The 26,244-nt window shown below is 43.5% G+C and overlaps 1 protein-coding gene across 1 annotated transcript in view; it reads right to left on the bottom strand.

The window, feature by feature from the left end:
- DNAH9 (dynein axonemal heavy chain 9) overlaps positions 1-26,244 on the bottom strand; it is a 382,482-nt gene that overhangs the window by 336,101 nt on the left and 20,137 nt on the right. The window contains exons 6-9 of the mRNA XM_024235511.3: positions 25,079-25,312; positions 15,557-15,724; positions 12,363-12,479; positions 2,102-2,252 (exon numbers count right to left, since the gene is read on the bottom strand). Coding sequence (XP_024091279.3) covers positions 2,102-2,252; positions 12,363-12,479; positions 15,557-15,724; positions 25,079-25,312 — 670 coding nt within the window. The remainder of the gene's footprint in view (positions 1-2,101; positions 2,253-12,362; positions 12,480-15,556; positions 15,725-25,078; positions 25,313-26,244) is intronic.

Raw genomic sequence — 26,244 nt, 5'->3', positions numbered from 1 at the left:
GGCTTCTAGTTGCAAAGAGTGGCCCTTGGCTGACAGCCAACAGGAAATGGGGACCTCACTCCTATAGTCATGAGGAACTGGATTCTACCAACAGCAAGGAGGATGGCAGTGGATTTTTCCTCTAGAGCCTCCAGATGCAAACTCAGCCTGACCAACACCTTGATTTCAGCTTTGGGATTCTCTCTGAGTAGAGAACCCAGATGCACCATGCTGGACTCCTGACCTACAGAAGTGTGAGCTGAGGGCCAGGCGTGGTGGCTCATGCCTGTAATCCCAGCAATTTGGGAGGCTGAGGCAGGCAGATCATGAGGTCGAGAGTTTGAGACCAGCCTGACCAACATGGTGAAACCCTGACTCTACTAAAAATACAAAAAAATTAGCCAGGCCTCGTGGCAGGCACCTGTAATCCCAGCTACTCTGGAAGCTGAGGCAGGAGAATCACTTGAACTGGGAAGGCGGAGATTGCAATGAACCGAGATCGTGCCACTGCACTCCAGCCTGGGCAATAGAGCCAGACGCCGTCTTAAAAAAAAAAAAAAAAAAAAAAGTGTGAGCTGAAAGATGGGTGGTGGTGTTTTAAGGTACTAAGGTCGTGGTCATTTGTTACCGATATATCTTCTGAAGGCATTTGAGTTTTCAAACTTTGTATCTGACTGTAAGAAGTCATGGGGATAATCCCACATAAAGCTTGGCCAATGGATTTTCTTGGAATGACTTCCAAGTGGAGGCAATTCTTGATGACCTCACCATGAAACCTACTTGCAAGCAGAGCGACCGTGTTACTCAGCTACTTAAAAGCCTTTGATAATTTCCCTTATCCTTGATCATGAATTCCAAATTCCTTAACGCGGCACTCTGAGCACTTCCCAAGCTGACCCCAAATGCCGTGGCTGAATGAGCGTCTTCTGCATACCTTGTTTGGCTATAGGCAGACCCAGCTGATCACCTTCCATATCCTTTCATATCTGCTCTGAAGGCCTTTGTCTCCTCTGCTTTACTGTTGATCTGTCAACTTTTAGGGCTCAGCTCAAGACTACCTTTTCCATAAGCCTGCCCTCGAATCTCCCAGTCACAATGCATCTTTGCTTGGGGAGGAAGGAAGGGTTTTAGTCCCTTGTTCTTTATTTCTTTTCGTAATAAGAAGTTAATTTATTTCATCCAAATGGCATCATTTTTCAGATGCCCCAGGCCATTCAGTCCAATAACCATTTATTGAGCACCCACTATGTGCAAAGCACTGTGCGATTGACTATAGGAATGTATTTCATTTATTTCTTATTTATTTTATTTTTAGAGACAAGGTCTGGCTCTGTCACCCAGGCTGGAGTGCAGTGGCAGGGTCATAGCTTCTGCAGCCTCAAACTCTGGAACTCAAGCGATCCTCCTGCCTCAGCCTCCTGAGTCACTAGGACTAGAGGTTCACACCATCGCTCCTAGCTTGTTACCATTCTTTATAATTCAAGTAGAGCAGTACTCAACATTCTATAAAGAACCACCTTTTTGTATTAATTATTTTATCCCTTACCTTGACCTGCTACAGTATACAGTACCCACAGGCATGCTTGGCATGTAGTAAGGACTCAATAAATGTATGTAAAACTGAAATGCATTTGTTTTGACACTCAGCATCATAATAAAAATGGAGACATCACGCCTTGGTATGGTACTGCCCTTTGGAGGGCTCCTGCTGGTTCCTCCCACCAGAAGCATGGTTGCTATGGCATTGGAAGGCATAAGAAACTTTTCTCAGGCGTGTAAACATTTATTTTCGAATGGAGGCGTGTTGAAGATTAGTCAGTGTAGCAACACTGATCAAGGGTCAACTCATACATAATGCCAAAGTCTCAGCTGAACAGAGGCGGTCAAGACTGCACCACGCTGGGTCAGCCTGCCAATCTCAGCCCCAGAAACAGGGAAAGCCACAGTTCAGAGAGCTCCCCAGTCACCCAAGGTGGTCTGGAATTTCAAGCAAAAAGGTTGTGCTTGCTCTCTTTTGAGAATGTATGGATCCATACATGGACATTTAACAAATACAAGAGGAATGAGTTGCTTCTTTCCAGTAACAGAATGTCCCCATCAAAATCCCCTTCAACAAGCCTACCAAGTTCTGCTTCCTCCTGGACATGCTGACTGTAGATCATCCTCACTGCATCCAGATCTTTGTTGAACATTTGGATGAGGACCAGGTATTTATCAGATGTATCCCTTGCTACCAGTGGTCTTTCAAGGAGGTTTCCTGCTATGTCTAGCAGCTGTAGGGAAGGTGGAGGAAAAAGAGGAAAAAAAATCACAGATTAAACCTTTCCATGGTCATACAAATCCAGTTTTCTGGTTTTCCTTTATATGCCTACCAATGTAAGAAGAGTGAACAGCGTTATTGTGGAGCCGGACCTGTAATTATTCATATGTGGATGATATTCATAGTCTTTCTCCTCTCCTTTGCTTCTAACAGAGAATTCCTGTCTGCTGAGTTACCCACCCCCAGCTCTACTTGGCATAAGACTCTGGATAAACCAATAAACAAAGGGACAACTAAAGATCCCAGAAAGGTTAAGCTGAACTACATAATTAAGACCTAGAACAGGCCAGGCGCAGTGGCTCATGCCTGTAATCCCAGCACTTTGGGAGGCCAAGGTGGGTGGATCACGAGGTCAGGAGTTTAAGACGAGCCTGGCCAAGATGGTGAAACCTGTCTCTACTAAAAATACAAAAATTAGCTGGGCGTGGTGGCGGATGCCTGTAATCCCAGCTACTCAGGAGGCTGAGGCAGGGAATTGCCTGAATCTGGGAGGCGGAGTTGCAGTGAGCCAAGATGCCAAGATCACACCACTGCACTCCAGCCTGGGCAACAGAGCGAGAGAGCCAAGATGCCAAGATCATGCCACTAAACTCCAGCCTGGGTGACAGAGCGAGACTGTCCAAAAAAAAAAAAAAAAAAAAAAAAAAACCTAGAAAAGAAAGAAGGTGATGATGGAAAAGAAAAAGAAGCTGATAGGAGGAGCCAAGATGGCCGAATAGGAACAGCTCCGGTCTACAGCTCCCAGTGCGAGCCACGCAGAAGACGGGTGATTTCTGCATTTCCATCTGAGGTACCGTGTTCATCTCACTAGGGAGTGCCAGACAGTGGGCGCAGGTCAGTGGGTGAGTGCACTGTGCGCCAGCTGAAGCAGGGGCGAGGCATTGCCTCACTCGGGAAGCGCAAGGGTTCAGGGAGTTCCCCTTCCAGGGGTGACAGACGGCACCTGGAAAATCGGGCCACTCCCACCCGAATACTGTGCTTTTCCGACGGGCTTAGGAAATGGTGCCCCAGGAGAGTATAGCCCGCACCTGGCTCAGAGGGTCCTACGCCCACGGAGTCTCGCTGATTGCTAGCACAGCAGTCTGAGATCAAACAGCAAGGCGGCAGCGAGGCTGGGGGAGGGGCGCCCGCCATTGCCCAGGCTCGCTTAGGTAAACAAAGCAGCCTGGAAGCTTGAACTGGGTGAAGCCCACCACAGCTCAAGGAGGCCTGCCTGCCTCTGTAGGCTCCACCTCTGGGGGCAGGGCACAGACAAACAAAAAGACAGCAGTAACCTCTGCAGACTTAAATGTCCCTGTCTGACAGCTGTGAGGAGAGCAATGGTTCTCCCAGCATGCAGCTGGAGATCTGAGAACGGGCTGACTGCCTCCTCAAGTGGGTCCCTGACCCCTGACCCCCGAGCAGCCTAACTGGGAGGCACCCCCCAGCAGGGGCAGGCTGACACCTCACACGGCTGGCCAGGTACTCCAACAGACCTGCAGCTGAGGGTTCTGTCTGTTAGAAGGAAAACTAACAGAAAGGACATCCACACCAAAAACCCATCTGTACATCACCATCATCAAAGACCAAAAGTAGATAAAACCACAAAGATGGGGAAAAAACAGAACAGAAAAACTGGAAACTCTAAAAACCAGAGTACCTCTCCTCCTCCAAAGGAACGCAGTTCCTCACCAGCAACGGAACAAAGCTGGACGGAGAATGACTTTGACGAGCTGAGAGAAGAAGGCTTCAGACAATCAAATTACTCCGAGCTACGGGAGGATATTCAAACCAAAGGCAAAGAAGTTGAAAACTTTGAAAAAAATTTAGAAGAATGTATAACTAGAATAACCAATACAGAGAAGTGCTTAAAGGAGCTGATGGAGCTGAAAACCAAGGCTCGAGAACTACGTGAAGAATGCAGAAGCCTCAGGAGCCGATGCGATCAAATGGAAGAAAGGGTATCAGCCCTGGAAGATGAAATGAATGAAATGAAGTGAGAAGGGAAGTTTAGAGAAAAAAGAATAAAAAGAAACGAGCAAAGCCTCCAAGAAATGTGGGACTATGTGAAAAGACCAAATCTACGTCTGATTGGTGTACCTGAAAGTGACGGGGAGAATGGAACCAAGTTGGAAAACACTCTGCAGGATATTATCCAGGAGAACTTCCCCAATCTAGCAAGGCAGGCCAACATTCAGATTCAGGAAATACAGAGAACGCCACAAAGATACTCCTCGAGAAGAGCAACTCCAAGACACATAATTGTCAGATTCACCAAAGTTGAAATGAAGGAAAAAATGTTAAGGGCAGCCAGAGAGAAAGGTCGGGTTACCATCAAAGGGAAGCCCATCAGACTAACAGCGGATCTCTCGGCAGAAACCCTACAAGCCAGAAGAGAGTGGGGGCCAATATTCAACATTCTTAAAGAAAAGAATTTTCAGCCCAGAATTTCATATCCTGCCAAACTAAGCTTCATAAGTGAAGGAGAAATAAAATACTTTACAGACAAGCAAATGCTGAGAGATTTTGTCACCACCAGGCCTGCCCTAAAAGAGCTCCTGAAGGAAGCACTAAACATGGAAAGGCACAACCAGTACCAGCCACTGCAAAATCATACCGAAATGTAAAGACCATCGAGACTAGGAAGAGACTGCATCAACTAACGAGCAAAATATCCAGCTAACATCATAATGACAGGATCAAATTCACACATAACAATATTAACTTTAAATGTAAATGGACTAAATGCTCCAATTAAAAGACACAGACTGGCAAATTGGATCAAGACTCAAGACCCATCAGTGTGCTGTATTCAGGAAACCCATCTCACATGCAGAGACACACGTAGGCTCAAAATAAAAGGATGGAGGAAGATCTACCAAGCAAATGGAAAACAAAAAAAGGCAGGGGTTGCAATCCTAGTCTCTGATAAAACAGACTTTAAACCAACAAAGATCAAAAGAGACAAAGAAGGCCATTACATAATGGTAAAGGGATTAATTCAACAAGAAGAGCTAACTATCCTAAATATATATGCACCCAATACAGGAGCACCCAGATTCATAAAGCAAGTCCTGAGTGACCTACAAAGAGACTTAGACTCCCACACATTAATAATGAGAGACTTTAACACCCCACTGTCAACATTAGACAGATCAACGAGACAGAAAGTCAACAAGGATACCCAGGAATTGAACTCAGCTCTGCACCAAGCAGACCTAATAGACATCTACAGAACTCTCCACCCCAAATCAACAGAATATACATTTTTTTCAGCACCACACCACACCTATTCCAAAATTGACCATATACTTGGAAGTAAAGCTCTCCTCAATAAATGTAAAAGAACAGAAATTGTAACAAACTGTCTCTCAGATCACAGTGCAATCAAGCTACAACTCAGGATTAAGAATCTCACTCAAAACCGCTCAACTACGTGGAAACTGAACAACCTGCTCCTGAATGACTACTGGGTACATAACGAAATGAAGGCAGAAATAAAGATGTTCTTTGAAACCAACGAGAACCAAGACACAACATACCAGAATCTCTGGGATGCATTCAAAGCAGTGTGTAGAGGGAAATTTATAGCACTAAATGCCCACAAGAGAAAGCAGGAAAGATCCAAAATTGACACCCTAACATCACAATTAAAAGAACTAGAAAAGCAAGAGCAAACACATTCAAAAGCTAGCAGAAGGCAAGAAATAACTAAAATCAGAGCAGAACTGAAGGAAATAGAGACACAAAAAACCCTTCAAAAAATAAATGAATCCAGGAGCTGGTTTTTTGAAAGGATCAACAAAATTGATAGACCGCTAGCAAGATTAATAAAGAAAAAAAGAGAGAAGAATCAAATAGATGCAATAAAAAATGATAAAGGGGATATCACCACCGATCCCACAGAAATACAAACTACCATCAGAGAATATTACAAACACCTCTATGCAAATAAACTAGAAAATCTAGAAGAAATGGATAAATTCCTCAACACATACACCCTCCCAAGACTAAACCAAGAAGAAGTTGAATCTCTGAATAGACCAATAACAGGAGCTGAAATTGTGGCAATAATCAATAGCTTACCAACCAAAAAAAGTCCAGGACCAGATGGGTTCACAGCCGAATTCTACCAGAGGTACAAGGAGGAGCTGGTACCATTCCTTCTGAAACTATTCCAATCAATAGAAAAAGAGGGAATCCTCCCTAACTCATTTTATGAGGCCAGCATCATCCTGATACCAAAGCCTGGCAGAGACACAACAAAAAAAGAGAATTTTAGACCAATATCCTTGATGAACATTGATGCAAAAATCCTCAATAAAATACTGGCAAACAGAATCCAGCAGCACATCAAAAAGCTTATCCACCATGATCAAGTGGGCTTCATCCCTGGGATGCAAGGCTGGTTCAATATACGCAAATCAATAAATGTAATCCAGCATATAAACAGAACCAAAGACAAAAACCACATGATTATCTCAATAGATGCAGAAAAGGCCTTTGACAAAATTCAACAACCCTTCATGCTAAACACTCTCAATAAATTAGGAATTGATGGGACGTATCTCAAAATAATAAGAGCTATTTATGACAAACCCACAGCCAATATCATACTGAATGGGCAAAAACTGGAAGCATTCCCTTTGAAAACTGGCACAAGACAGGGATGCCCTCTCTCGCCACTTCTATTCAACATAGTGTTGGAAGTTCTGGCCAGGGCAATTAGGCAGGAGAAGGAAATCAAGGGTATTCAATTAGGAAAAGAGGAAGTCAAATTGTCCCTGTTTGCAGATGACATGATAGTATATCTAGAAAACCCCATTGTCTCAGCCCAAAATCTCCTTAAGCTGATAAGGAACTTCAGCAAAGTCTCAGGATACAAAATCAATGTGCAAAAATCACAAGCATTCTTATACATCAATAACAGACAAACAGAGAGCCAAATCATGAGTGAACTCCCATTCACAATTGCTTCAAAGAGAATAAAATACCTAGGAATCCAACTTACAAGGGATGTGAAAGACCTCTTCAAGGAGAACTACAAACCACTGCTCAAGGAAATAAAAGAGGATACAAACAAATGGAAGAACATTCCATGCTCATGGGTAGGAAGAATCAATATCATGAAAATGGCCATCCTTCCCAAGGTAATTTACAGATTCAATGCCATCCCCATCAAGCTACCAATGACTTTCTTCACAGAATTGGAAAAAACTACTTTAAAGTTCATATGGAACCAAAAAAGAGCCTGCATCGCCAAGTCAATCCTAAGCCAAAAGAACAAAGCTGGAGGCATCACACTACCTGACTTCAAACTATACTACAAGGCTACAGTCACCAAAACAGCATGGTACTGGTACCAAAACAGAGATATAGATCAATGGAACAGAACAGAGCCGTCAGAAATAATGCCACATATCTACAACTATCTGATCTTTGACAAACCTGACAAAAACAAGAAATGGGGAAAGGATTCCCTATTTAATAAATGGTGCTGGGAAAACTGGCTAGCCATATGTAGAAAGCTGAAACTGGATCCCTTCCTTACACCTTATACAAAAATCAATTCAAGATGGATTAAAGACTTAAATGTTAGACCAAAAACCTAAAAACCCTAGAAGAAAACCTAGGCATTACCATTCAGGACATAGGCATGGGCAAGGACTTCATGTCTAAAACACCAAAAGCAATGGTAACAAAAGCCAAAATTGACAAATGGGATCTAATTAAACTAAAGAGCTTCTGCACAGCAAAGGAAACTACCATCAGAGTGAACAGGCAACCTACAAAATGGGAGAAAATTTTCGCAACCTACTCATCTGACAAAGGGCTAATATCCAGAATCTACAATGAACTCCAACAAATTTACAAGAAAAAAACAAACAACCCCATCCAAAAGTGGGCGAAGGACATGAACAGACACTTCTCAAAAGAAGACATTTATGCAGCCAAAAAACACATGAAAAAATGCTCACCATCACTGGCCATCAGAGAAATGCAAATCAAAACCACAATGAGATACCATCTCACACCAGTTAGGATGGCAATCATTAAAAACTCAGGAAACAACAGGTGCTAGAGAGGATGTGGAGAAATAGGAACACTTTTACACTGTTGGTGGGACTGTAAACTAGTTCAACCCTTGTGGAAGTCAGTGTGGCGATTCCTCAGGGATCTAGAACTAGAAATTCCATTCGACCCAGCCATCCCATTACTGGGTATATACCCAAAGGACTATAAATCATGCTGCTATAAAGACACATGCACACGTATGTTTATTGCGGCATTATTCACAATAGCAAAGACTTGGAACCAACCCAAATGTCCAACAATGATAGACTGGATTAAGAAAATGTGGCACATATACACCATGGAATACTATGCAGCCATAAAAAATGATGAGTTCATGTCCTTTGTAGGCACATGGATGAAATTGGAAATCATCATTCTCAGTAAACTATTGCAAGAACAAAAAACCAAACACCGCATATTCTCACTCATAGGTGGGAATTGAACAATGAGATTACATGGACACAGGAAGGGGAACATCACACTTCGGGGACTGTTGTGGGGTGGGGGGAGGGGGGAGGGATAGCATTGGGAGATATCCCTAATGCTAGATGACGAGTTGGTGGGTGCAGCGCACCAGCATGGCACATGTATACATATGTAACTTACCTGCACATTGCGCACATGTACCATAAAACCTAAAGTATAATAATAATAATAATAATAATAAAATAAAATAAAATAAAATAAAAAAAAAGAAGAAAAGGAAATGGCTTAAACTTACAAAAAGATGTTTAACTGCATTAATGTTATAATAAACACAAATCATGTCAAAAAAAAAAAAAGAAAAAGAAGCTAAGTAGGCTGGATGTTGGGGAGAATTGGAAGGGCAAAAATTTGAGAATGGGAACAAGGAAATAGTTTCTGAGAGCAGGTGCCGTGAGAATGGCAGTGATGCTGACCTTGCTCTGAAGATGTGTTCCTGTGCATTCAGACTGCCCTAACCCCTCAGTGTTTCCTGGAGCAGCAAAATCAAGATGTGAAATGCTTTTAATTACTTTCTGGCTCCTAGACTGTGTTTCTTCGATTGTGATGCTTTTCTGAGATGAGGCCATGTAGGACTCTAGTTATATTTAGGATATACCAATACACTGCTTCTAAACGTGCCTTCCATGATAACCTCTCATCTCCACCTAGCGCTTGAAGTCAGGGAGTGACAAAGTACAGCAGTGGGCAGCCATATCTGCCCAAAATTGCTCAGTGCATGGTTTTTGCATTTAAAAAAAGAATTAAAAAAATTAAAAAGAGAGCCGGGCACTCAGGCTCATGCCTATAATCCCAGCACGTTGGAAGGACGAGGCAGGCAGATCACTTGAGGTCAGGAGTTCAAGACCAGCCTGGCCAATGTGGCAAAACCCCTGTCTCTACTAAAAATACAAAAAAGAAATTAGCAAGGCATGGTGGCATGCACCTGTAATCCCAGCTACTCAGGAGGCTGAGGCATGAGAATCACTTGAACCTGGAAAGCAGAGTTGCAGTGAGTTGAGATCGCACCACTGAACTCCAGCCTAGGCAACAGAGCAAGACTCTGTCTCAAAAATAAATAAATAAAAGTAATAAATAATAAAACGAAAAAGAGTATGTGACAGAAAACACATGTACCCATAGTCTAAAATATTTATTCTCTGACCTTTGGTAGAAAAAAATGTGGAACCCTTGCTTTAAGTCAATGAACATGAGAAACACGATGTTAAATTACATCCATGTGTCCTAAAACTAGAAGCTGAACAGTCTGCATTTGTCTAAGACCTTATGCTCTTTATCCTACCTCCTTACTTCAGGTTGGGCCATTTTTTTTGCTACACTGGCATCCCAATCCTGGAGGGAATGCAAGCTTTAGGAGCTGATTGGCATCAGCTCACAATCTTACATGGCTCCTAGAGGTCCGAGGCGTCCAGGCCATGTTATGCAGAATGACCAGGTGTGGAGAAAAGCCAAATATGGGGTCCTTGGCCAGATGTTTTCCAGGTCTGACGGCTTGACTGGATTTCCTTAATGATTCCAAGGCACTGTAAGGACTCTGTAAAGGTGCTAAAAAGCCTTCCATTGGGGAGGATCTAGGGTCACACTTTCTTTCACAAAACAATCACCCAGATCTCTGGGGACAGTAAAAAGTAGCTCTGCCTCAATGGAAGCATAAGACAGCAGGACTCCATCGAGTTCTGTGGCTCCCATCTGCTGTTGAGGAAGAACAGGTGTGTGCACTGAGGGACCACCATGGCCAGCCTGCACCGTCTACTCACAGTCCTTGGCCTGGATGTACTCATGGATTCATGTCCACTGAGGGGCCACCTAGTAGTTGGATGATCTTACAGCAGCAACAGGGGATCCAGAGTCAGGTACTGTCTCTGGTCCCTACTCCCCAGCCTTGAAAAAGTTCTTCTCTGCATGAGCTTATGTCAATCAGAGATTTTGCTTTTGCTTGGGGATGAAGGAAGGGTTTTAGTTTCTTGTTGGTGAGATCACCAAAAAGAGAGAAACAAAGTAGGCAGAAGGGAACGGAGGGTTATGGTTTTCCTACTAGTTCCCAAGGGCTGGGCTGGAAGCTCAGCTGAGAAGAAGAGTCAAGGTCAGAAGATAAATAATCTGCTTTTATGAGCCCTCTGAAACTCCGGGTATAAGCAGTGCTGCTTCAGTAGAGGGAAGGTCTCCCTCTACTTCTGCCCAGAACCCTACTGTACCATAAAATTTCAAGGACTGGAATTTTGGAACCCAAAGAGGCATGCCCTTGGCACACACAGACATGTTTTCATGGTGGGGACCATCAGAAGAAAAGCAATGCCAAGACTCCTTCAAGCACCTTTCTTGGCAGATAAAATTTAAAGGAGGTCTGTAGACATGTAGCAGATGCCGTGATTTCAAAGACTTCAACGTGGCTTGAGAATACTTGTGAGGCATCCCTTGAAGACTCCTGAACATCTCTGGTAGAGAGGGATCTATGTGATGGGTAGGGCTGGGCATCCTTAGTGCATGAATGGAGTTTCAGCCCCACAAGTTACCTGGGCAGCAGAGTTTCAATCATCCCTAACAGTTAATAGCATACATGATCATTTTGTAGACATGTGCAAGCCCTTTCTTTGGAATTGGTTCAAATGCTTGGAGAGGGGAATCTCAAAAGCCTTCCAATGTGAATTACGGTATTGATTAAAGGTTACATGTATATATATGGTCAATGGCTAATGGAGCCTGCCACATTTGGGTTACCAAATATTCTAGAATAGCACAGATCCATCCAACCAGGGTTTAAGCCTCTTCTACAATTGTCCCACCCATCACAGATCCTGTGTCTGAACATTTTCAGTGCCCAGAAACTGAACTACTTGCTAAAGAAGTCCATTCCATCTTAAACAGCTTTTACAGAAGTCTCTTTTCTCTAATGAACCACAATGTGACTTCTTGTAACTTCTACCAACTAGTGGAACCCTTAAAGCTTTACAGAATAAGCCTCTTGATTGCTTGGTGGAAGACGTATCATGCTCCACTGAGTCTTCATGTCTCACGATGCAGCGTTCTCAGCTGGCAGCCATTTACCTACGCATCATGTACGCCTTGTCCTAAACCTTCTCCTCCATACACTTTGTACTACCTGATCTGAGTGTGATATGATAAGAGCACAAATCTTCTTATTCCAGTTATCGATGGCTGAAACCTGTCACTCATTACCTGGGAGGTGGTTTGCTCCAGATTGAATCAACCTAGCAGCCACGGTTAAATTGCTATGGTATTGCATGGTCACGCTTTCCCTACTGATAAAGGTATGGCACCTAAAGAGATCACTGCAGAAATTCTTTTTAAAAGTATTTTTACATTGTCATATTTTCAGGAAAGCATAAGCAATCAGCCTGAGAATCCCAATTCTGCACACTTTCTTGATATGAGAAAGATTCCCATATCCTTCTCTACCAGATTAATATGAATAATTAATAGTTGCAGGAACAGAACAGTTGGAAAGGTATCCATATCATCCTCTGATGAGGGCTGGAGGAGTATCTAGGACCGAATTTACACAAACCTTAAAGGCATGCTGCAAGCCAGGTGCATCATCAAAAGCTTGAATAAAGATAGTCCCCAATCTTCGGTCAAGATCTTCTACTTTCTGGTTAAATTCAGAGACGTCATTTTCAAAGTCCTGAAGAGACACCATATACATATAAGGAAAACGTAATTTTCTGTAAGCCAACCCCACTATGCTCCTCACAGCTAACTTTTGTGTTTGAACTGGTTATACCAAAGAATTATTTTAATTTTCTGAAATTCACCATGGCATGACTTAATTTTTAGCCATGTAGAGTTACCCTGTGGTTGCAGCATTTTTACCTAGAGGGTCCCAGCAAGATGGTGACGTGAATTAGATGTGAGTTTGGTGTTCTTCCACCCTTTCCATGCTCCTCCGTTCTGCTTCCTGAAGCCCCTTCTCTCTCACTCATAACACCAGCTCTTATAACACCAGGTCTTATTACCCTGAAAACCACTGCAGCATCAACAGCCCCAGCAATGGGGCTATTTCAACTTTACTACCCACTTTCATTCCTTCCCCAAGTCAGAATTCTATTTTTCCATTGTCAGCAAACTAATCTAGCCATTAGGAGGAAAGAAAGCTAATTAAACTACAAACTATTAAATAAATACAAACTATTTATTCTAAATCCTTCTTAATTGGTTAAGACAGCAACTAGCCTTGTTCTTAAGATTGCCAAATTTAGCAAATAAAACCACGAGGCACTCAGTTAAATTGGAATTTCAGATAAACAAGAATTTTTTTTTAATATGTCCAAATTAGTGTAGTTTATCTGGCAACCCTAATGTATTTCTCTTAGAATGTAGCAATTTTCAGAGAAACGTTATTCACACCAATCTCTTAATTTGTGGAATTATTTGTTATTATTGCTTTGTAACAGTAAGGCATATGTGTGTGGAAAAAAAAAAGGGGTATGAAAAAATAGTCTAGTTCTACTTCTCAAACATCATGACACTGTGGCATGTTTCTTTTTAGTTTTTAGTTTTTTCCATGGGCAAAATCCCTGGGATTATGCTTTGTTTTATTGTATTACAGGGTAGCAAATACATTGTATATAGCCTGCTTTGCGGTCCACATTTTTTTTGTTTTGTTTTTGTTTTGTTTTGTTTTGTTTTGGAGACAGAGTCTTGCTCCTCGCTCTGTCACCCAGGCTGGAGTGCAGTGGCACGATCTTGGCTCACTGCAACCTCTGCCTCCCGGGTTCAAGCAGTTCTCCTGCCTCAGCCTCCCAAGTAGCTGGGATTACAAGCATGCACCACCACGCCCAGCTAATTTTTTGTATTTTTAATAGAGACGGGGTTTCACTGTGTTAGCCAGGATGGTCTACAGTCCACCTTTTTTGGGTCTACTTTTGACTAATAGAATTCTTAGAAGGTAGTATCTTCCTGGGTCTGGCCAACTAAGATTCCCCTGGATGTCTGAAGGTGCTCGGAGCAGACTGCTGCCCTAATTTCTTTCTCGTTTTCCCGCACACACTCTTAAAATTCCTTCTCCAGTAATTCTGCCATTCCTTTTTCTGAGAATTCCGTTCTCTGTTTTCATACTGGCCCTTTTTCTTCTTTTTTTCTCCCATGCGTGTGGAATTACAGGTCGAGGCTTTCCTGGGGCTACAGGTGAGACGCGGGCTCTTTGTTCCTGTCCTGGAAAATGCTTCTCTGGCCCTTTCCTTATCCTATGTGTTCTGTTAGGAACCAGGTTCAGATCAGAAAACCCAGGCTGTGGCTTCACTTACACCTCCCCAAGTCACTAATAAAATTCTGTCCAGGTGTGCCTATTCTTCCCTTAGCAGTTTTTGCCAGAAGCTTAAAACTTTTTTCCCCCTCAGTTTTATTAAGTTATAATTGACAAATAAAAATTGTATACATGTAAGGTATACAACTTGATGTTTTGATACATGTATACACTGTGAAAAGATCACCACAGTCAAGCTAATTAACATATTCATCACCTCACACAGTTACCATTTGCTTTTTGTGTGCATGGTGAGAACACTTAGGATCTACCCTTTTAGCGAATTTCAAGTACGCAATACAGTTTTTCTTTTTTTAAAATTATTTTACTGTAAGTTCTGGGATACATGTGCAGAACGTGCAGGTTTGTTACACAGGTATACATGTGCCATGGTGGTTTGCCACAACTATCAACCCGTCATCTAGGTTTTAAGCCCCGCATGCATCAGGTATTTGTCCTAATGCTCTCCCTCCCCTTGTCCCCCAACCCCTGACAGGTCCCAGTGTGTGTTATTTCGCTCCCTGTGTCCATGTGTTCTCATTGTTCAACTCCCACTTATGAGTGAGAGAGCAAAGCAATACAGTTTTTTGTTTGTTTGTTTGTTTCTTTGAGACAGAGTCTCCCTCTATCGCCAGGCTGGAGCACAGTGGCGTGATCTCGGCTCACTGCAACCTCCATCTCCCGAGTTCAAGTGATTCTCCTGCCTCAGCCTCCTGAGTAGCTGGGACTACAGGCGCCCGCCATCACGCCTGGCTACTTTCTGTATTTTTAGCAGAGATGGGGTTTCACCATGTTGGCCAGGATGGTCTCAATCTCTTGACCTCATGATCTGCCCGCCTTGTCCTCCCAAAGTGTTGGGATTACAGGCATGAGCCACCGCACCTGGCCCGCAATACAGTATTGTTAACTGTCTTCACCATGTTGTACATTAGAGCTCCAGAAATTATTTATCATGCATAACTGAAACTTTATACTCTTTGACCACCACCTCCCCATTTCCCTCTCTCCCAGCCCCTGGCAGCCACCATTCCACTCTGCTTCTATGACTTTGACTATTTCAGATGCCTCGTATAGGTGAGACCATGCAACATTTGTCTTTCTGTGTCTGGCTTCTTTCACTGAGCTTAAAACTTATGAAGCCACAGGGTGGCCGCAGCCTCCACTGTCACGTCATACCCACCTCAGCATCTCTGAAACCCTGGTGTCATTAGTCTGGAGCAGTTAACAGTTGGAAGAGGCCTCCTTGATCTTTCTCCCAACACAAAGAATAATTAGAATCTTTCTCTTGGCACAAGGAATAATAATTTCTCCTAACACAAAGGATAATTAGCAAAACCACTGGGACCACAGAGCCAAAGGAAATACACAGGGAAAATGCAAGTAAATACCTAGACCCTACAGGTGAGAGGCATCTGGGACAGAGGCGGAGCTGGCGATTCAGCCCTTCCCAACCCTACCGTGCTTTGGAGGTACAGGCAGTCGGAGGAGGATCCTGAGAAAAGCCTGTACATCTCTTGAAATTCCTCATGCACTTGCTGGACCTGCTGACTCAGGGCATTCCCTCTGATGCCGCTGAACTCCACCTTTCCCAGTCTGTGGAAATCCAGGGCCGTCTTCAGAAGACCCTATAGGGACAATTCACAAAAGAGTTAAAATCATCATCATCATCATAACAACAGTGGATGAGAAAAGTTGGAAACCATGGGGGCGGTGGTTGCTTAGGAAATTGTGGAGCCTGATTAGTTTCGTAACCTTATTATTAGATTGGGCTGGTAAAAATAACTCTTGGTTAAACTCGATAACAAAGCAAAGAGAAAGTACAGTCAAATAAAATTCACACAAACCAAAATAAATATATACATACATAAATAAGGGAAATGTATGCTTCCACCTCTCTATGTCTTTGCGGTCTTTAACAAATAATTAAATGTAATAATAATAAAATAATATATAATTGGTAGCTTTATCGCTGATTTCTCTAAAATAGTTCATTTCAAATGGATCATGTTATCCAGTTCTAGAATGACAGCAATCCTAAGGGATGTTGATGGAAAAACAGAACTGCAAAATAGTCCTGAAGACATGCCCAGAGGGTGACACCGGCCTTCTTTGCAACTTGTCTGCCAAGCAAAGACATCTCCTGCAGGGCGCCCTTGCTGGGCGTGCACAGGATGTTACACCCTGCTGCCAGCCGGGTGGTGGTGAGTAGTTATTTACCAGCTCTGTGCTGCGCTTCTTCATCTGCTGCAGAATAATAATAACACCTTGTAGCATGATGCTGAGTGCTAAGTCAGTTAACTCAAGCCTGGGATTTAGGCCAGGTCTGCACACACAGTATCATCGCTGTTATTGATGTGGCAGTGTCCCAGGTGTGCTTGAGATCCAATGACAGGTGGACGGCACAACCCAGAAGCCTTGGGGAGGAGCCCCTCCTGAGTCCACGGAAGCTGCCTCACCTCTGATAGGATTGGAGCTTCCTCCTGAGCACGTCTAGCAGGACAGATTGAATTTATCTCTTGTGAGTACCTAAAAATCACAAAACCTCCAAACCAAGATATGGTTCTTGTCATGACTTCCAATTCGTGTGCATGTTCCTTAGGAAGGAAAGAGGACGGTAAAAGTTCCCTTTGTGTCATTTTGGCCAACATTTGGTGTGGACTGTGGGAGGGATCCTCTGCTCTGGAGGTTTAAGGGGTGCACCATGACACCGATGCTGTAAAATCCAGCAGGTCCTGGTACCACTGCGGGAAATCTCACTGCCCATGGCCACTGCCATGGGTGACCCATCAGGCTAGCACAGGCTGCCTGGCTCCTTTCTCCTGCTGGGACACACCAACTCCAGCAGCAGTGACAGAGGCGCTGGGAAGTGAGGACAATGGCTGACTTTCCCCGCTTGGCCAGGAGGGTACCCACGCAGATTTGGGCAGCCACATAACAAGCCTTTTTTCTCAGCTATGTTTGGGCATGGCTGGTGGCAAGCAGCTGAAGTGGGAGGGGAGAGAAGAGGGAAGACACCAGCCAAGGCAGGGAAGACAGATGCCAAAACCAGGGAGGGACTTTTGCCACTAATGGTGGGAAAAGTGGCAGTCTTTCTTCAAAAATAGATTCAACTTGATATACTGGGAAGAAGACCGAAATGAATTTTATGGAAATGAAATTGACTTCAGTAGTAATTCAAGTCTCTCATAAAGTGCTTAGTTGTAATTGGTTTTATAGGGAGAGTCATACTTGTGCTGTGAAATGCAACCTTGGTACTCATTCTTCATAATTCTGTGGATGTCAATTTCAATTTCTAGGAAATACTTCCTAACCATTTTAAAAGGTAGATGCATTGTGATATGTTTGATTACATCAGAAACCCAGATGATAATTTTGTTAGACTATTTTATTTCTTAAGAATACTTAAAGCGTGTTCTAGGGAGGTGACAGGAAGGTGTTTCATCTTCAATTTATCCTAGATATTAGCGAAATATTTATTTAACTATTCTACTTTTGGAGAAAGTCTGGTCACTTAAAGAGATGGATACTTACATCATTTTATGTAACTTAACACACACATGGCGGACAACAGATTTATCTGGGGCTCAACTCAAGGTCTTAGGCCTTTCCTCACCCTTCTGTGGAAAGAGATCCACCCATCCAGCTTTTTCCCAGACTCTCTATCCCCTTCTTCTGCTTATTCAGAGAGCTTATCACACTCTGGAATTATATTATTTGGCACTATATTATATTATTTGCTTATTTTCTGTCCAGTAAGTTGTAAATTCACCAAAGGTACCTCGGTATTTCCAGTGCCTGGAAGAGTCCCTGACCCTGAACACATATTTGTTGAGTGAAGGAATGTATGCTCTTTGTTCTTTGACTTGCCTATAATACTTCCAGAAAAAAAAAGCAACAAGGTGATAGAGGAGCTAGGAACCTTAACCTCTGAAGAACAGTTGGTGAAAAAAAAATAGACAAGAGAAGAGAATTATAAGAAAGGACATTTCAATGTACATAGGACCCTGGTCAAGTGCAAGGGGGAACCTTCCCTGGTGCTACAGTGAGGGCAGAATGAAGGCAAATGAGTGAACGAGACAAAGAAGCAGATATGACCTCACCATACAGGTTGAACTTATTACATTGCTGATATGGGATTATTTCAACCTGAAAAATGGCCATTTCCTGTGGTTTCACTTAATAAAACACAACCATCTAATGCTGTAGAATGGGCTATGAAGAGAGGGAGGGAGCTCTCCATCGCTGAATGGGTTTCAATAAGTTTGATGTTGGAGGCATAGCAGAAAAGATTTCTGAAGCAGCTGGGAAACTGTCTTACAACTATAGACACCAGATTTATGGCATTGACCATGGCTATATCTTTGATTAGCCTTAAATCTTTGATTTAAGAATCAAAATAATTTGATTCTTAAATTATGTAAATGTAAGCTCTTTCCATTGTTTATTTAAAAGTTCTCACAAAACAGATAAAAGGCAATTTAAATCAATAAGGGTTTAAATGATATTTTTTAAATATCTATTTTTATTCATCACAGTACTAAACACGAAATTCATCATGTTATACATAGGCTGAAATATCCACTTCAGAGACACAACATATGACATTGTGGAAAGAGCCTAGGATCTAGGGCCAAAACAAAACAAAAAAAAACCCTGAGTTTATGCAACTCTGGTTCCATCATTTACTAGCTATGTGGCTTAAAGCAAGACACCTAACTTTTCTAAGCTTCACTTTCCTAACCTGTAGATGGGAACAATAACACTTAAGTTGCCGTGGGGTTACCAAGTTTATGGAAGGTTCCCTGTAGGACTTCACTAAAAGACAGCCACTATAATTAACCGTGATCACTCTGATGTCATTAGATTGGGTTAATGGATATTATATGTGTAATGGGGTACAGAGGGGACATTTGGGTGCTTCTTTCAAGACAAAACAAGGAACACTGGGGTCCCAGGCTGCTTACTGGACTGATCAGGTTCTATTCTTAAGAAAAAACCATGCAGCACTTAATGGTGGTGGCAGGTGGCGGGGATGCGGGGAGGATTCAATATGTGCTCTGGCTCCTGAGATGAAGAATCAAAACCAGGGGTAATAGCAAGACTTGCCAACAGCAACCCCTTTCTCAAAGGAGAGGCCGCACTGCCCATCTTAAAAGAAGAACCTTGGGAATTCATTAAGGGAGAGCACAAAGCAGACATTCATAGATGAAAATCTCAAAAGGTCATTTGGAAAAAGACTGTTTTCTTTACCTTTCGACCGCCACCGACCTTGTGTGGCTAATGGTCTCCTATGTGACCACATATTCAAGCTGGGCTAAAAGGGAAGACACCCAATTAGGCTCAGAATGAAAGAAGGCTGCAGAGTGGCTGGAGATGCTAGAAAGAGCAAAAGAAAACGCGGTGTGGATATTAGGTCAGCTTATTACCTATCTACCTGCTAATCACTTCGCATAAAGCCTCAGCAGGAAATCATTTTGTCTCCAAATGAATCACAGCTTTACAGCAGTTTTATAATAAAGGAAATGAGAGTTCTCTCCAAGGTGCTTACTGCATTGTTTGGAGGGAAGAGGCTGCAGGCAGAAACTCAAACAGGGGATCTGCAGAATCTACAACTCTTATGATGCAAAAATGAACTCGGTGTGTGTGTGTGTGCACTGATGCATCAAGCAGGAAGGCAGGATGAAAGAAGGAATCAAGAGGCAACCCAACAACTCTTTTTCTCTTTGAACTTTGATGGTTCGTTCAAATTGCAAATATTTTATATACTTCTGGGATTTTCTTAGTAAGTCATAAAGTCAAATAAGATCCTTTCATGAAATGGGAATTATAATTGTATCTGAGTAACTTACTTTGATATAAAGACCTAGAAATCGTATGGTAAAAATTGAGTGTACAAAAGTAGGACAGAGTGTATAAGGGCAGAATAAAACCACAAAACCAGTTTGGGGTCCTCAAAGCAGGAAAGTGGGAGGAAAGAAAGAAGGAAGGAAGGGAGAAAAGGAGGGAAGAAGGGAAACAGACCTTTAAAATTCCCTATAAGATATCCAAGTTTGGTGCAAACACAGTACTTGGAACCAGCTGTCCCCCTGGGTACAAATCTCAGCTACACCTCTCCAACCTGTGTAACTATGTGTGAGTTCATTTATGTATCAGATTTAGTTATGCTCATTTGTTAAAGAAAAGATACTGATACTCAGTTCTTTTCTTTCTTTCTTTTTTTTTTTTTTTTTGAGATGGAGTCTTGCTCTGTCACTCAGGCTAGAGTGCAGTGGCACTATCTCAGCTCACTACATCCTCTGCCTCCCAGGTTCCAGCGAATCTCCTGCCTCAGCCTCCTGGGTGGCTGGGATTACAGGGGTATGCCACCATGCCTGGCTAATTTTTGTATTTTTAGAAGAGATGGGGTTTCACCATGTTGGCCAGGCTTGTCTCAAACTCCTGACCTCAGGTGATCCCCCTACCTCGGCCTCCCAAAGTGTTGGGATTACAGGCGTGAGCCACTGTACCCAGCCCCAGTTCTTAAGATGATTGCAAGGATACAGGCTCTGGCATGGGATAGGTTCTTGAAACATGTTAATTTTTTAGTTTTCTATTCCTTGTTCTTCCCTCCACAAGGGTTAAATCTCTAAGAGATTAGTTGTATCATGGTTGTGATAAGAAGGCAGAGGAGAATGGTGGTATCCTGAAAATGCAATTACTCTGCTTACTGTAGACACCGAAAAATACTGGGCAATGTATACCCCTTCTTCCAAGCCAGCCCCCACCTCTGGCATTTAGCAGGCACCCAGAGAGGAAGAGTGGATCTGCACAACAAAATTCTCTTGTGCAAAAAGAGTGAAAGAATAAAAAAGCAACTCACATCAGAGAAAGGAAATCTGGAGAATTGTGGGGATTAAAAACCAGCCCTTCACACTCTAACCCTTGACGAGAGCATGCAGAGAGATACACACATTGGTGTTTCATGTATTTATTAATAGCAGCTACCATCATCTCAGTGGCCATAGATTGTATTAGAATAGAAGATGAATAAGGCTAAGTTCATGATAATTCTTACTGGAGAGGAGCAGATTAATCCCATTTCAATCAGGCATCGATCACAGAGATACACAGAATGTTAACTAAAGGGCTACATGAAATATGCCAGAGGACAGTCGATAGTCCTGTGTTCCACTGCACAGACTCAGGAGGCAAGAGCTGGGGGAGGAGGAACATGGCAAAGGGCAAGGGCGATGCATCTAAGCAGACATTTGGGAGATTAAAAATAAAAGAGGGGAGGAAATATGAGGAAAGGGGGGAAGGAGTAGCCGTGGGAAGATGAAAAAACATGGAAATTCAGGGCAAACAAAGAGGTCAGGGAAGTTAGAAAATAGAAAAGGAGAACAAAGTGAAAGAGGGACCAAGTAAAAAGAGGAGGAAGAATTAGACAAAGGGAAAGAGAGGGAAACACAGTCAAGAAAAGAAATGCTGGCCGGGCGCGGTGGCTCACGCCTGTAATCCCAGCACTTTGGGAGGCTGAGGCGGGCGGATCTCCTGAGGTCGGGAGTTCAAGACTAGCCTGACCAACATGGAAAGACCCTGTCTTTACTAAAAATACAAAAATTAGCCAGGCATGGTGGTGCATGCCTGTAATCCCAGCTACTTGGGAGGCTGAGGCAGGAGAATCGTTTGAACCTGGGAGGCAGAGGTTGTGGTGAGCCGAGATTGTGCCACTGCACTCCAGCCTGGGCAATAGGAGCGAAACTCCATCTCAAAAAAAAAAAAAAAAGAAAGAAAAGAAAAGAAAAGAAAAGGAGCAGCTGGGCACAGGAGCGAAGCAGCTAACCAGAACCAAGGACAGAACGACACGCAAGAGAAGGAGAGGCAGCAAGGCAGGGAGCTTGGTGACGCTCATGTCATCCTCTAATTAAATGGGGGCAACTGCTTTTTTTGCACCTGTGCCCTTGATTCAGAAAGCAGCAGCAGCCTGAGAAAGTACTTATTGTGAGAGTAATGACTCTAGGGAGGCTGGTGGCCATCACTGCTTATATTTACTGAATATACCCTGCAGATTAGGTGCCCTGATGTTAGAATAGCTGTCTATATGCAAAGTCAAATCATTAGCATGTGTGCACAGGGCCTGGGGGCCCTGTCCAGGCAGTCATTTCAGAGTCATGCTCTGCTACCATTCCCAGGGCCATCTGCAGGGCTGGAGCACCTGCGAACATGGCCGCTGCAAGGCAGTGATGGAAATTCGTTCTTCGTGGTCAGCCCAGGCCAGGCATGGGTTGGGGCTGGAGTGTCCCTCACCTCTCACAGCAGCAAAGGAATTGGTGGTGGATATGAGAGGAATACAGAGTGCAGGAGGAGTGAAGGGCTGTACATCAACCGTGATGGAAATGGCTGAGGGAAAAAGAGGCATTTAGGATAAAGCTAATCAATTATTTTTAGTTTCTGTGATCCTGATGAAGGGTTTAAGGTGAGCCTTTCGTAAGATGTAGCTTTTGGCTTTCTCTCTCACGCATTTTCTCTCTTTATGCCCTTCCCATCTTTGTTTTCCCTGGCAAATTCCCACTCCAGTTTCACAACTGATTCTCTCTTCCATTCCCACTTTTTGTCAAAGTCCTCCTGGGCTAGAGACCCCTCTTTCTTGCTCCCAGTAACACATCAATCTCACTTTTTTTTTTTTTTTTTTGAGATGGAGTCTCGCTCTGTCCCCAGGCTGGAGTGCAGTGGCGCGATCTCAGCTCACTGCAAGCTCTGCCTCCCAGGTTCAAGTGATTCTCCTGCCTCAGCCTCCTGAGTAGGTGAGACTACAGGTGCACGTTACCACTCCAGGCTAATTTTTTTTTTTTTTTTTTTTTTTTTTTTGTATTTTTAGTAGAGACGGGGTTTTACCATGTTGGTCAGGCTTGTCTCGAACTCCTGACCTTGTGATCCACCTGCCTCGGCCTCCTAAAGTGCTGGGATTACAGGTGTGAGCCACTGCGCCCAGCCCAATCTCACTTTTATGATGGCAGTCAGTATATCCCACTTTCCTGATTCTGTGTCTTTCCTCCTGGATCTCCTCCTTTAGTCTGTCTTCCTTCTCCTGCAGTGGCTACAGGTCCACCAGCCTCTTATAGGAAAACCACATTTCAGTCATCTTTGTATCTCAGTTCCTAGCACCGTGCCTGGCACATGGTTATGCTGAACCAATACTTTTTGAAATGATAACAGATCCAATCTTACGTTCTCCTGCCCTTGTCCTCCAATGGTTTGCTCTGTTCATCACGGCTTCCTCCCAGCCTATCTCTCTTCCCTCCAAACCTGCTCAAGACAGCTGGGAATATGATTTTCATTCCTTCCCTGTCCCTCTGGCTCTTGTCTTTTTTTTTTTTTGGATGGAGTCTCGCCCTGTTGCCCAGGCTGGAGTGCAGTGGCGCAATCTCAGCTCACTGCAACCTCCACCTCCTGAGTTCAAACGATTCTCCTGCCTCAGCCTCCCGAGCAGCTGGGACTACAGGTGCCCACCACCATGCCCGGCTAATTTCTGTATTTTTAGTAGAGACGGGGTTTCACCATGTTGGCCAGGCTGATCATGAACTCCTGACCTCGTGATTTGCCTGCCTCGGCCTCACAAAGGGCTGGGATTACAGGGGTAAGCCACCGTGCCCGGCCTCTTGTCTTAATCTTAAACTCAACTCTGAATTTCTCAAATCCGTTTAAGTCTGTATTTCATTTTATTAGGCCCATTACCCTCCCTTCCAAGTCCAATCAGCAAACACGTAGCTGTAAAATGTTGAGAGACCTGTTAAACATATTAAGTTTTGATAATTGAAACAATCCAAAGAAATAGTATCATGTCTTCTCACCCTAGTACTTCAACTAAAATCCATATTTATTTTTAAATAATTGAGGGAAAGACATAACTTTGAGCAAAAGTCATGTTTCTTTTGCACAGGGACTCATTCGTTTTGGACTTTGGGGAGCTGCCTTGGAGATTGAGGAGTGGAGGAGGAGAAGTTCCAAGCAGCCAGCTTTGTGGGAATGGCTAGCCCAACCAAGGTTTGCTCAGTGTCAGTCTTTCTAGGCAGAGTTTATTTGAAACCAAGTTCAAAGGCTATGGGCAACAAACCAATTGAATTAGTTCATTGATTCCTTGGGCCTTCTTCCTAAATGAGTCTATGATCAGGATTTCCTAAACTTCTACTATAACCACTATTATGTGATGTGATGATCAATCCAAATGACAACTATTTATTAAAACTTCTTCTTTTTTTTTTTTTTTTTGAGACAGAGTCTCGTTCTGTCACCCAGGCTGGAGTGCAATGGTGCGATTGTGGCTCACTGAAACCTCTGCCTTCCGGGTTCAAGAAATTCTCTGCCTCGGCCTCCCGAGTAGTTGGGATTACAGGCATGTGCCACCACACCTGGCTAATTTTTGTATTTTCAGTAGAGACGAGATTTCGCCATGTTGACCAGACTGGTCTCAAACTCCTGACCTCATGATCCACCCACCTCTGCCTCCCAAAGTGCTGGGATTACAGGCATGAGCCACCGCTCCTGGCCCTTGTTTGTGTTTTTGAGACAAGGTCTGGCTCCTGTCGCCTAGGCTGGAGGGCAGTGGCACAATTTCGGCTCACTGCAACCTCTGCCTCCCAGGCTCAAGCCATCCTCCCACCTCAGCCTCCTGAGTAGCTGGGACTACAGGTGCACACCACACCTGGCTGTTTTGTTGTTGTTGTCATATTTTTTGTAGAGAAGGTGTTTTGCCATGTTGACCTGGCTGGTTTTAAACTCCTGGGCTCAAGCAATCCACCCGCCTTGGCCTCCCAAAGTACTAGTGGGATTACAGGCATGAGCCACTGTGACTGGCCAATTGAACCTTTATTATGGATTATTCCAGCTGATAGAGGGTTGGCTATGAGGTTGTGTTGTGCATTTTCCTATTCTACTTTTTGGACCCCTGGACTGCTTCTTTCTGTCTGGGGCTGGAAGCCTGAGGTGAGGAGTGCACTCACCTCCACCACGTGCAGTCGTCCCAGGAAGCCATCCAATCGCACAAAGACCAAAGAAGACTGGAAATCCCATTCCTTGACTTCCTGGTTCTCTTTGAAGTAAGTGTGGAGATTCTCCCTTCTGTCCTGAAACTCTTGCTTGAAGAAGCTCAAAGTGTCTGAGACCACTTGCAGTTTTCTCTGACTTTCTTCTACCTCACTTCTCAGCAGGTCTTCTGGGCTGAGATAATTAGAGGCCTAGTATACAAACAGATTAGTATCACTGAGCAGGTGCAGACATCCTGTAACTTTGCAACACCAACTCTGAACTGAATCATTGCCCAAGTAATATTTTTCATGAGGATAATAGAGGAAACATCTGACCTCGCTCTCCATTCCACATGTGGACTGCGACCTGGGTTTTGGCCAAATAGTCTTAGTCACTGAAGCTACAGTGATTGGCTCAGGAATGGGCAAGTAGCCAGAGACAAGGAAACACAATGAGACTTTGTTGAGCTAGCTGGGGCTGGTGCAGGTGCCCTTTCCCAGGTATTCTTTTGTGACTTATTGGCTTTCAATAGTAAAGTAATTTGAGTGCAAGAATTATTTGGACCATAATTATTTTTCTGTCTCAAAGAGGCTTACACATGGAAAACTGAAAAGCTGGAGCTGTAGGGACAGCCACCTTCACCACAACAGGGTGGGTCCCTGGGTCTGGCTGACATCATCTAAGGCCACATTACAAGTCCAGGCTGAAGCCAGCCTTACCTTGGACTTTCAAGGTACATGAGCCAATATGTTTTCTTTTTTTGCTCCTACTTTGGGTTTGGGTTTTCTTACACTTTCAACCAAAAGAGTTCTGGCTGATAAACATGGAGTAATGGAAAGGCACTAGCCTAGGAGGAGTCAAACAGCCTGGGTTGGGGCCCTGGTTTGGGTGTCTTTGGGCAAGTCAGTTAACCTCCTTGAACAGTAGCCCACATCTTTAAATAATATAATAAATAATAAGACCTTCCCTGCCCACCTTGCAGGGTTTATCTGATGATCGATGGAAATCATGAATGTAACAGTATTTTGCAGCCTGCAATGTACCCCATCGATGTTAGTTATTCTTAGTTACTTATTAAGCTTGTCTGTTATTTTCTCAGAGACACAGCTCCTTAGAAGAAAAGGAAACTGGTTTGGAGATA

This window comes from Pongo abelii, chromosome 19 (genome assembly GCF_028885655.2).
Source record: "Pongo abelii isolate AG06213 chromosome 19, NHGRI_mPonAbe1-v2.0_pri, whole genome shotgun sequence".
Lineage (NCBI taxonomy): Eukaryota > Metazoa > Chordata > Mammalia > Primates > Hominidae > Pongo > Pongo abelii.
This window is presented reverse-complemented; position numbering and strand designations above follow the sequence as displayed.